Source organism: Suncus etruscus, chromosome 4 (genome assembly GCF_024139225.1).
Source record: "Suncus etruscus isolate mSunEtr1 chromosome 4, mSunEtr1.pri.cur, whole genome shotgun sequence".
Taxonomy (NCBI): domain Eukaryota; kingdom Metazoa; phylum Chordata; class Mammalia; order Eulipotyphla; family Soricidae; genus Suncus; species Suncus etruscus.
In genome coordinates, this window is record NC_064851.1 from 156,057,259 (window position 1) to 156,070,154 (window position 12,896).

General features: G+C 42.2%; 1 protein-coding gene across 2 annotated transcripts in view; it reads right to left on the reverse strand.

Annotated features, from left to right (window-relative positions):
* Positions 1 to 4,283: 4,283 nt before the first annotated feature.
* Positions 4,284 to 12,896, reverse strand: part of GRAMD2B (GRAM domain containing 2B) — a 126,324-nt gene continuing 117,711 nt past the window's right edge. For both annotated transcript variants that reach the window (XM_049771860.1, XM_049771861.1), the window contains 2 exons: positions 7,606 to 7,699; positions 4,284 to 4,545 (listed from right to left, as the gene is read on the reverse strand). In XM_049771860.1, the coding sequence (XP_049627817.1) occupies positions 4,504 to 4,545; positions 7,606 to 7,699 (136 nt within the window). In that variant the 3' untranslated portion in view covers positions 4,284 to 4,503. The remainder of the gene's footprint in view (positions 4,546 to 7,605; positions 7,700 to 12,896) is intronic.

Here is a 12,896-nt window from a genome sequence, read left to right on the forward strand (position 1 = left end):
TATTATTATGATTATGAGTTTTATTTTATTATGGGTCATATCCACTAGTACTCAGGGGCTTCTCTTGGCTTGGTGCTTTGGAGTCATTTTTGGTGTTTTCTTGAAAACAATGGTATTTACAAGATGTTTTCAATAGTGTTTCAACAGTGTCAGGGATTCAACACAGGCTGGGTACATGCCCTAACTGTTGTACTCTTTTAAGCTATAAGAGTATGTGTGTGTTTTGTTTTTATTTTTTATTTTTGTTGGGGGGGGTCAGGCTCCACACCTGACAGTGCTCAGGGCCTACTTCTGAGTCTGCATTTGGCGATCACTCCTTGTGGGGCTCAGGGGAACACATGGCGTACTAGAGATTGAATTGCCAGCCAGTTACTATCTTTTTGGCTCTGAAAGATCTTTTACTTTTGTTTTTGGACCACACCCAGTGTTACTAAGGGCTTACTTCTTGCTCTGAACTTAGGGATCCCTCTTGGTGGGCTCAGAGGATTATATTGGGTGTCTGAATTAAAGTCAGGCCATGTATAATGCAAGTACCCTAACTGATGTACTATCTCTCTGGTCCCACTTTATATATTATTTTATAGAAATTATGCCCAGCAGCGCTCAGAAGTCTGGTGCCACTTCTGATAGAGTTGGCTTGGCCTGCTCAGGATCATGTGGAGCTGGGGATTGAACTCAGGGCCTTGAGCTAGCTAGATCTGTGCGCTGTCATTTGAGTTCTTTCCCTGGCCCTTGTCTGCTTATTTCTCTCTTGGGTTTCAGAGGCTTGTTACTGTGCAGTCTCAGGGCTTATACTGAATATCAGGAACCCATGCCCATCTATTGGCTGATGAGGAAAGAATTTATGGTATGTGTCCACACTATTCAGCCAAAGAAAAGGAATGCTTTATTTAGATATGCATAATGTAAGTTTCTTTTTGTTTTGATTTTTGAGTCACACCTGGTGGTGCTCAGGGGTTACTCCTTGCTCTGTGCTCAGAAATCGCACCTGGCAGGCTCAGGGGACCATACGGGATGCCGGGATTTGAACCACCATCCATCCTTGATTGGCCACGTGCAAGCCAAACGCCCTACCACTGTGCTATTTCTCTGGCCCCATAACATAAATATAGAAATAATCATCTGGATGAAAATCCAGACAGAAAAAACTACATATTTCACAGACCCATTTATATAAAATTCTAGAACATGTAAACTGCAGAGACAGAAGCAATCTTTAGGAATATGGAGAGGAATATAGGCAAAGAGTGTGAGGAATATTTTGAAAGGTGCTGGGTATGTTTACTTTAGTGAATGGGACACCTTCACGGTATATGATAGGTCAAAGCTTACACTGTAAATTTATTGGTTTATTTTTGCAGTGCTGAGAGTATAAACCAGGACTTTATACCTGCAAAGCAAGTGCTATGCCTTGGAGACTCTTCCCACTGTCTCAAGCTGTTTAAGTCATTTTTGGGTTTTGGGCCACACCCAGCGGAGCTCAGGGTTACTCCTGGTTCTCCACTCAAGGATCACTCAAGGTGGGGCTCAAGGAACAATAGGGGGTTCCGGAGATTGTACCTGGATCAGCTACATACAAAGCAAGCACCCTACCCATTTGCACTTATTGCTCTGGTTCAAGTTGTTGAATTTAAATATGTACTTTAGGGCTATAAACTCTGTGAAGATGACACAGTGGAAATTAAACAAAGGAGAAAGCTATTAGGATACTGGGTAGAGGAACACTGTCTTTATATTGGCACTATATCAACCCTTTTTAACCCCTTTCCTCTTCTGCCTCTAAAGTTTCTGACTGTAATATACCAAGAGTGGATTTCTGGGAGTGGTGGTAGTGGTAAGGGTTGTTTCTTGCTTTTGTGATTCATGTGTGTGCAGACAAGAAACAAGATTCACAGATCCAGTGTTAGAATGGACAGAGTGGAGAGGTAATGGCCTTTCTTTCTGGTTGGGATCCAAGAATGAGGGAAGAGGAAGGAACCTAGAATGTCTGGGCCCAGGGTTTATTGGCTGGTCCATTTTCCTATGGGAGGGGGAGTAAAAGACATATTTGAAATTATTTATGCCTGTGAAAACTGGAAACAAGCAAGAATAAGCAACCTTCTGAGATACCTAATTGTAGCTTTCTGGGGCAAATTATATCATTGCCAATATACTCTTTTGTGTTTGTTTTAGGGCCACACCTAACAGAAATTGGAGGCTGCTCAGGAGGTTGCTCATATATGTATGTATGTATGTATGTATGTATGTATGTATGTATGTATGTATGTATGTATATATATATATATACACACCACATCTTAATTATCCAATTATCTGTTGTTGGACACCTGGAATGCTTCCATAGCTATTGCACTAAGCACTAGAATGAACAATGGTGCATATGTCCTTTTGTATGAATATTTTTGTGTCTTGGGGATAGATACTAAAAGTAGAATTGCTGGGTCACATGAAGATCTATTCTTTCTTTTATGAGACATCTGCATATTGTTTCCCACAGGGGTTAAAACTTTTGATGGCTCTTTGTACAGCTGATTTTTTTCTCAGAGGTGGCAAATCTCTAACTGTCTGTTTTGGGGGCTATATCTAGCACTACTCAGGTCTTACTCCTGGCTCCGCACTCAGAGATTTCTCCTGGTGGGGTTTAGGGACCATAAGTGATGCCAGGGATTGAACCTACCCACTGTACTGTACTGTTTGGGGCCCCACAAATGGGCATTAACTTGTAAAGCATTGGCATGAATTTTGTAAAACTAGACAGTCAAAATCAAACATTTTAAAGAATAACATGGTGATTCCTTTGGGAATGTACTTGCATGCCTGCCAATGTGTGTGCTTTGGAGACATTATTATATTCAGTCCTCATAAGGCCAGTTTTCCTTTGTACTTCTCACCTCCTCAATAAAATGGGGGTGACAGCCAAATATACTGCCACAAAATGTGGACATAAGAATTTAGCATTGGTTTTCTTATTTAAAAGTTCTTTTTTTTTTTTTTTTTTTTTTGGTTTTTGGGCCACACCCGGCATTGCTCAGGGGTTCCTCCTGGCTGTCTGCTCAGAAATAGCTCCTGGCAGGCACGGGGGACCCTATGGGACACCGGGATTCGAGCCAACCACCTTTGGTCCTGGATCGGCTGCTTGCAAAGCAAACGCCTCTGTGCTATCTCTCCGGGCCCTAAAAGTTCTTTTCTTTCACCCCATCTGACAAGAATCTAAGTGATTTATGTGCTTTGAAAATGAATGCTTTGGGAAAAAAGGATGGGTGAAGTATAAGTAGTAAAGAGGAGATGAGAGACAGTTAAGAAGCCTCTTGTCTCAGGTAAAAGAATTTACAAAGCAACAAAACAGTGTTAGCAGTGTTAGCCTTTTAACCAATGGGTATTTATTAAAAGCAAGGGGTGCACCAGGCACAGTTCTTGTCCAGTAGGCTAACAAATACAAACAATGTCACTAATTCACTTATTAGCTTATTTGATTGAAGGAAAACACATTTCATAGAAATGATTATAAAATGCATTGCTGAATGGAACAAAGTATCTCTTATACTTAAAGATTTTTTGGTACCTAGATGATTAATAAAATCCCAACCCATATGTAAATAGAAGTTAGCAAACCACCAGTTATTCATTTTGTGAAAAAAAAAAAAATGAAAGCATGCTATTGTCATCTCAGAGGGGTTAACAGCTCTGAGTCCAGCCAGCCAGTTAAAGTCCAAGTACCCTCTCTCTATGATTTAAAACAACTTGGTGCTTTTCATCTTCTATCCAATAACTATGCTGGGTTTTTTGGCTCCAAGATTAGTTTGGGTTTCAAAGTTACAATTCATTTAGCACTTCCATCTCATGTCTTAAGATTCTTGACTTGGGTTGGATGAGAATCAGCCCAATTACATTAGAAGAACAAAAAAAGAAAGAGAAACACATGGACTGAATGGAGGAAGTTAGTCTCACGAATCTATACAAACCGGAAAGTCAGAGGAGAACATCACAGTAGCAGGGAATATGGCCAGTGTTGGGATGATGGGTTGGAAGTGAGTCTAGTCATTGGAGCTGGCAGCTTTTGGCAGTCTTCCAGGCAGCCCCAAGTGTGTTTGCATGTAATAAAACCTTGACTTTCAAGGATAGTGAAAGGGATGCAAGGAGAGGAGAGATTGGGGTTGGGGTGGGGATGAGAAACAGGCAGTGGAGTGTTGGCTGACTGTCACCACCACCACCCAAGAGGCCCCATCCCCTTTCTGGGACCTCCCAGAGAGGTTTGTGTGCTTTAGGCAGCAGCTGGGGGAAAGTTCTCCAAGAGAGCCCAGTTTAACTTTTATTTATTGCACTGGAACCAAAGCTCCCCCATCCCCTTGTTCAACTGGACACCCGCAAGAGCACATGCTCTCCTGTTCGCTTGCTCACTTGCTCCTCCGCCAGCAGGGAGCACTTTGTCATACCCTGTGGGGAACATCGTCTTCTAAGGGAAGCCCAACGTATTTATTTGGGTGGCCCAGGTCTTCGGATTGGTCAGTCACCATTCTCAAGCAGCTTTTGTAAGTTGTTTTGTATCTGGAAATGATCAAAAAGAGAAGTTCCCATGATAAGACAGGATGAAGTACAGAAAGGGAAGCTTAATTGTTGTGGTTTATATAATGGTGACAATTATTCTACCTCAAAAGCCTTCACAAGTTAAATGTAAATAAAATAAATATAAAATTAAAACTCTAATTTTTTAAAAATTATATTCTATCTTTTGTTTTTTGGTCCACACCCAGTGTTGCTCAGGGCTGACTACTGGCTCTGTGGAGTCATTCCTCTTGTGGAAATGCTTGTGGGAATGTGGGTGCTGCAGGATATCAACTCCCAATTGGTTGCTTCCAAGGCATATGCTTGAATTCTGTCTTAGTTCTCTGACACACTTGGAATTTTTTTGTGGGGGTCACCTATCACTGTGATAGAAAGATATTCCTAGCTCTGCATTTAGGGATCACTCTTAATGGTGTTCAAAAATATTGAGGATCTACCTGGGTTGGTCATGTGCCAGGCAAAACACTGTTCTATTACTGCAGTCTCACTTGGGAATTTTTGGTCTTTTTTTTTTTTTTTTCTTTTTTGCATATCACCTGTTGATACTCAGGGCTCACTCCTAGTGGTGTTCAGGGGACTATATAGGATGCTGGACATTGAACCCAGTCAGCCATATGCGAAGCAAGTGCCCTATTTGCTGTACTACTGCTCTGGTTTCTGCCATTTTTTTTTTCTCTTTGTTTTTGGGTCACACCGGTGGCGCCCAGGGGTTACTTCTGACTCTGTGCTCAGAAATTGCTCCTGGCAGGCATGGGGGACCATATGGGATGCCAGGATTCAAACCACTGTCTATCCTGGATTGTCTATGTGCAAAGCAAATGCCCCACCACTGTGTTCTCTCTCCAGCCTAAATGTCATTTTTTTTTAATATCCTAATTCTTTTATATTTAAGAATAATAATTTATGGGGCCGGGCGGTGGCGCTAAAGGTAAGGTGCCTGCCTTGCCGGCGCTAGCCTTAGACGGACCGCAGTTCGATCCCCCGGTGTCCCATATGGTCCCCCAAGCCAGGAGCAACTTCTGAGCGCATAGCCAGGAGTAACCCCTGAGCGTTACCGGGTGTGGCCCAAAAACCAAAAAAAAAAAAAAAAAAAAAAAGAATGATAATTTACAAAGTTACTGATTGTTGAATTTTAGGCCTATTATATTTCAACATCAATTCTTCCCCTCCTTAGTATTTTTCTTTTTTTTTTTTGTTTGTTTGTTTTTTGGGCCACACCCAAAAAACACACTCCTGGCTATGTGCTCAGAAATCACCCCTGGCTTGGGGGGGACCATATGGGACGCCAGGGGATCAAACCATGGTCCGTCTTATGCTAGCGCTTGCAAGGCAGACACCTTACCTCTAGTGCTACCTCTCCGGCCCTGGTATTTTTCTGAATATTGCCTCTTAATGACTTTATTGTAAGAATACAGTATTTAGTATATCTATTAGGTGAAATGTCTGGTCATCATCATTCATCACAACCAAGCTGTGTTGTGATACTGTTTGGGGGTCTCTGGGAAGGGCAAGTAAAACAATCAAGAAAAATATCCAACACAGGATTCATGCTGAGCTCCCCTGTAGTGGCTGTGTAGAACCTGTAACACTTTAGAACTTGGGATTGGCTCTCTGACTCTGGATCCCTCTTTCACTCCCGTAGTTTCAGCACAAGGTGGTTTTGGAGCTGTGGTTTCTGAGCCCAGAATCCAGGCTCCAATCAAAACGTCTTAGCCCAGCCTGCTCTCTACTTGGTGTGAGCAAGTACCCCAGTTTTTATATCCTAAAAATCAAATCTCATCCCATCTGAGAATGAAGGTGTGGTATCTTGGCTTAACCTGTAGGAGCAGAGACAGAAGTGTGAAGGTGGGGAGATTCAGTCTTCTCTGGGCCAAAGGAAACCATTTGGATATCAGAAGGAAAGATATGGAATAAGAACTTCACCCTCCTTGTACTTGGTCAACCTGGAAACCAAACATCTGCAAGCACTTCATTATAAGCAGCCAAGGTTGGGGGAGATGGAGGCTGGACTGAGATATAGCTCAGCAGTAGGACATACATTTCACATGGATGAGGCTTTGTGTTCAATCCCCAGCACCAAAAAATGTATCCTTAATTTTCATAAACTATATTTTAGAAAAGAAACAAAATTCTGATTGCTACCCCATATTTCCCTATTTTAAATCTCCTATGGAGGGAGGAGGGGATACTTTCACCAATATTGGGCCAGATGGTACCTACTGAATATCCAGCTGAGCAATGTGGAGCTGTAAGGCCTGGGTAGTATTTGGGGGACTACTGGGGCCACACCTGATGGTTCTGGGGCAGGGCAGTCTCTCTGGACTACTACTCCATATTTTTTTGGGAGAAAGAGGAAGTTCCTTGGCCTTATCAGTTGTTGGACTCTGAGAGACAGTAAAGGAGAAATGATCAGGGAACAGTGCTGCTGTCATTCAGACTTGAATCGTATCCCAGTGTATGACCAACTTGCTAGGTGGTTTTCCCTGAGCAAGTTTACAGGAAACAGGATGTATCCTCTGTCAGACAGGAAAAGGGGCACATGTCCCCTGGCATTGTCATAGGGACTGGATGCAGTACTATTTAAGAGCCTGGGAGGGATACTAAACACTGTCTCTGCAAGGATCTTGTGTTGGTAGTCACTTAGCATCATGTCCTCAGTACAGAGACATATTGAACTACAGGAGAAAATCAAAAGACCATAAAGAAGTTAAGACTATTTTCTTTTTGAGCCAACTCCCAGCTTTGCTCCAGGCTTAATCCCAGTTCTGTGATCAGGGATCACTCCTGGAGGTGCTTGGGGGGACTATATGCAATAGGATTGAACTCAGGTCAGCCACATGCAAGACAAGCACCTTCCTCCTCTATTATTTCTGGCCCTCCAGCCCATTTCTCTGTGAAAGTTAATTTTTATTTTGCCAAATATGTGACCTGCAGGCGGGTTTGGGCAATGAGTTTTCCTGTTCATCCTCGCCAGTTGCCGTGAGCTGCAGCAATCAGTGGTGTGTCACATTGTCCCCCAAACACAGAAAAGAAATAGGTCACCTTTTCTAATTTCATTATGTTAGTTGTAAGTTCTTGGCAGAGGACCTCCACATTTAACTGAACTTGTGACCTCAGACCGGATGCTGCCATAGATCTGTAAGAACAAAGAAAAAAGTGATTGTAGGCAGGAAAGTCAAGAACTGAGGTGGACTGCACACACTTTAAATCCATTTAATATGAAGAAATAGGGCTGTAAGAAAAGAGTGAGCATCCAACTTGCTAATGCTGGAAAGGCCCTGCAGTAACCCATAACCCACAACTCCAGCCTCAAGTGCCATGGAACTGATCTCACAAGCTTAGCTGGAAATGTCACCAGCTGCCCTGTGCATCAGTGTCCTGACAAAACTATTCTCAAGTATGCAGGTTTTTTTTTTTTTTTTTTGTCACCATTTGGTAGCCCCTGATAATCTCTATCCACCCCCATTCCCAGCATAGATTTGCAAGATGAAGTACTTCTCCCTTCTCACTGGGATTTTCATAATGTTGAAGAATATCTATTTTCAAAATCATTTGAAATGTGAGGGTCTTGAGACATGCTGCACAAATAGAATCTCCTTTATCTTAAAATGTAAGTATAATGTACTGAATGAAAAAAAAAAAGGATCTATTTATTTTTAGTCATCTGCAGGGGTGGGGAATGTCTCCATGTGTAAAGCCTGAGAAATCCTGAGCTCTGGTTTAGTTCATGGTGGGTGTTTTGCACTTTGTCTATAGACTGTGCACTTGGATTGTATGGCCTGTGAATACATTTTAACTATCCAAAGGGTCCTTGGCAAAAAAAAAAAAAAAAAAAAGTTCTTCACCTGTATCTTTTTCTGTGTCTTGGTTGTAAGTTAATTTTACCTGATGAGTATTTAGTTGGCTAACAGCTATTACAGTTTTTCACTGGATCTATTTTTTTTAGATGCAGGAAGTTGGTTAAATGTTGGTGAGTATCTAATATTAAGCAAGCAGAAGTTTTTATATTTACCAGAACTGAAATCTTTTTTTTTCATCAAATAACCACTTTTTAATTTTCATCTTTAACCAATGCAATACATTTCTCAATAAAAACAAGGACAAAAAAAGAAAAAAGGACAATAATGTGGATGTATAGCTGACTAGATCACTTCAGAACTCTCAGAGCCTAATATATTTAAGTATTTTATGTTTGTTTCAAAATTGCAACACAAAATTAACAGGGAAAGGTACAGGTGTCTTCCTAAGTGGAGGCTGTAGAGGGCCTCTCACAGACTAGCTTACACCAACATCCCAGCGACAGAAACTGCCAAGTCAGGTTCACATGGGGCTGCACATGACATGCGATCACTTCAGTACTGTTCAGTGATCCAGCATTGCCACAATGTCCAAGGGAAAAATGCGTTTCCAGTACACCAAAGGGGAAGACACTGCCTGTGAGCCCAAGGTACCACTCTGAAAGTTCCTGGCAATGCTTAGGAATCACTCCTGGCAGGCTTGGAGAATTCTATGGGATGTGGAGGATCAAACTGGGCAGCTGCATGCAAGGCAAAAGATCTACCTGTTGTACTTTCACTCAGGCCCCCTGAATGCATCTTTAAGGGACACTGAGTGAGGGGTGTGTGTGGACAGTGTGTTGTGTGGGGAAGGGCCACTCCTGCTGGTGAAGGCCATAGGGTTTTGGAGGTCAGCCCCAGGTCCTCAAGTGTTTCGTGGCTGGGGGAGCCTGTTTTGCAGAACTGAAATCTTTTCCTAACCTTGATCTATACTATCAAAATTTGCAATCCCTACGAGGAAGTGGAATAAAAATATTTCCATTTCTAGGTGAAAAATCTGAGACTCAAAGAACTGATTTTTCAGTTGAAATTTTGACAGCTTTCAGGCTAACAATGTGTTTATAAAGCTGGTAAAATGCATGGATTCAAATATCATTTGCAAATAATAAAGAATGATTCTTTTTATTTATTTATTTTTTTGTTTTTGTTTTTTGTTTTAGGGCCACACCAGGTGACACTCAGAGGTTACTCCTGACTATGCACTCAGAAATCGCTCCTGGCTGGGGATCATATGGAATGCTGGGGATTGAACTCAGGTCATCCGGGTCAGCCATGTGCAAGGCAAATGCCCTACCATTGTGCTATTGCTCAGGACCCTGCCAATAAAGAATGATTCTTTTTTTTTTTTTTTTTTTTTTGGTTTTTGGGTCATACCTGGCAGCGCTCAGGCATTATTCCTGGCTCTATGCTCAGAAATCGCTCCTGGCAGGCTCGGGGGACCAGAGGGGATGCCGGGATTTGAACCACTGTCCTTCTGCATGCAAGGCAAATGCCTTACCTCCAGGCTATCTCTCCGGTCCCTAAAGAATGGTTCTTAATGTGCATCTCTCTATGTAGCCAGCAGGATGCTGCAGGTCAAGTCCTATACTTTATGTACTTTGACATAATTTTCATTGCTGTGAGTATTCAGGGATCTCATCAGGAAATTGCACTAGAACTTGAATCACATACCAAGTCTTTTTTTTTTGGTTTTTCGGGCCACACCCGTTTGATGCTTAGGGGTTACTCCTGGCTAAGCGCTCAGAAGTTGCCCCTGGCTTGGGGGGACCATATGGGATGCCGGGGGATCGAACCGTGGTCCTTCTTTGGCTAGCACTTGCAAGGCAGACACCTTACCTCTAGCGCCACCTCGCCGGCCCCTCATACCAAGTCTTAAGTGTACTTTGTTTACTAATGATTTTTATTTTGGGGCCATACCTGGTTATATTCATGGCTTGTTCTTGGCTCTGTGTCAGGGACCAGTCCTTGGTAGGTCTCAGGGACCAGATGTGGTGCCCGAGTTGGCTCCAGGTAAGGCAAATGTCCTACCCACTGTCCCATTGCTCTAGTTCCTAGGTGCACTTTAGCAATAGACCTATTTATTTATTTATTTATTTATTTATTTATTTATTTATTTATTTATTTATTTATTTATTGTTTTTGGGCCACACCAGTGATGCTCAGGGGCTACTCTTGGCTATGCCCTCAAAAATTGATCCAGGCTCACTGGACCATATGGGATGCCAGGGATCAAATCCAGGTCTATCCTGAGTCAGCAGTGTGTAAGGCAAAACACCCTACCACTGTGCTATCACTCCAGCCCCAGCAACAGATCTTCTGGTCATAATGTTTCCCAGACATCATGCCATCTGTGATGTTTGCCGTTTTTCTTTTAAATGATTACATTTGGACTATCTTCTCATGGGCTTATTATTAAAATATCAGAATTAGGGGCCCGGAGAGATAGCACAGCGGTGTTTGCCTTGCAAGCAGCCGATCCAGGACCAAAGGTGGTTGGTTCGAATCCCGGTGTCCCATATGGTCCCCCGTGCCTGCCAGGAGCTATTTCTGAGCAGACAGCCAGGAGTAACCCCTGAGCACCGCCGGGTGTGGCCCAAAAACCAAAAAAAAAAAAAAATTATCAGAATTAATATTCCACTTCTTTTTGAGAGTGGAATTTCTCTTTTATCACATAGTTAATTGAGTAATAGTGCACTTATACAAGAATGGACAAACAGCAATCATCAAGTAGTGACATTCCAAGGATAGAATATACATACATTTATTTCCACTAATTAGACCTCTATTATTGATTCAGATGTGCATCCAGACGAGTAATAACCCTGTATACCAGCATCTGCATGAGCCACAGTACCAGACTCTTCAGTGAAATTATGTTAGCACATGATAGAAACATGGCACATAATTCTCACAGTGCAGTTCCCCTGGCCAATACATCACCTGGAAGCCTAACCAAAACTGCAAATCCTCAGGTTCCACTCCAAATTGATTGGGTAAAACTGGGGAAGGGCCCTGATAAATCACAGAGTCACTTTCTCTCAGCGAAAAACCTGGGTTTTGCAGCTGCATCATTGGGCAATGGTTTTTAATTTCCAGTTCAGGCAAAAGTGCTGGTTTTACAAGTATAGTAAAGTTGAAAGTCACTGGCTAGAGGAATGCTCCCGACCTCCAACCCCAGACACCTGACTCTCATGGAACTGTATCCATTGGGCAGAACATATTTGCATTCTTCCTCCCACACATTTGACAGATATAAACATATGCTTAGTCTTGCTGCATCTCCCAGAAAGTTTAACAGAGCCCTGATTTTTTTTTTAAAAAGAAAAGTGCTAATTTCTTATCATTGAAGTATAAATGACATTACAACATATCTTAGTTTTAACTAGTGATTTGTCCTTAAAATTAAGGTACCATTCCTAGGGATATACCCTAAGACCACAAAAACACAATGCATAAATGCCCTCTGCACTCTATGTTCATCTACACTATGAATGGAATTCTATGCAGCTATTAGAAAAAAATAAAGTCACAAACTTTGCCTATACCTAGATGGATATAGAGACTATTATGCTGAGTGAAATAAGCCAGAGGGAGAGAGATAAACACAGATGTCTCACTCACCTGTGGGATTTAAGAAAAATAAAAGACAGTATAGTAATAATACCCAGAGATAATAAAGGTGAGGGTCAGAAGGACCAGTCCATGTTATGAAGCTTACTATAAAGAGTGGTGAGTTCAGTTAGAGAAATAACTACACTAACAACTACCAAGACAATGATAGAGAAATACAATGCCTGTCTCAAAAAAAGGCAGGGAGGGGCCGGGCGGTGGCGCTGGAGGTAAGGTGCCTGCCTTACCTGCGCTAGCCTAGGAGACGGACCGCGGTTCGATCCCCCGGTGTCCCATATGGTCCCCCAAGCCAGGAGCGACTTCTGAGCGCATAGCCAGGAGTAACCCCTGAGCGTTACCGGGTGTGGCCCAAAAACCAAAAAAAAAAAAAAAAAAAAAAAAAAGGCAGGGAATGGGGGAGGAAGGAAATGGGGGACATTGGTAGCAGAAAAGTTGCACTGCAAAAAAAAAATAAAAAAAAAATAAAAGTTGCACTGCATTTTATGGCTGAAACCCAATTACAACATATTTGTAAACATGGTGCTTAAATAAAGAAATTATTTTAAAAACCAAAGTACCATATATATTATATAGTGTTAATGTTTTACAAATGCAATGTCACTATCATGATTTGGCATTCATCTATATACAATGTGAATATACTATCTCTTTCTTTTTTTTTTTTTTTGGTTTTTGGGCCACACCCGTTTGATGCTCAGGGGTTACTCCTGGCTATGTGCTCAGAAATCGCCCCTGGCTTGGGGGGACCATATGGGACGCCGGGGGATCGAACCGCGGTCCGTTCCTTGGTAGCGCTTACAAGGCAGACACCTTATCTCTAGCGCCACCTTCCCGGCCCCACTATCTCTTTCTGACTTAGAACTGCCA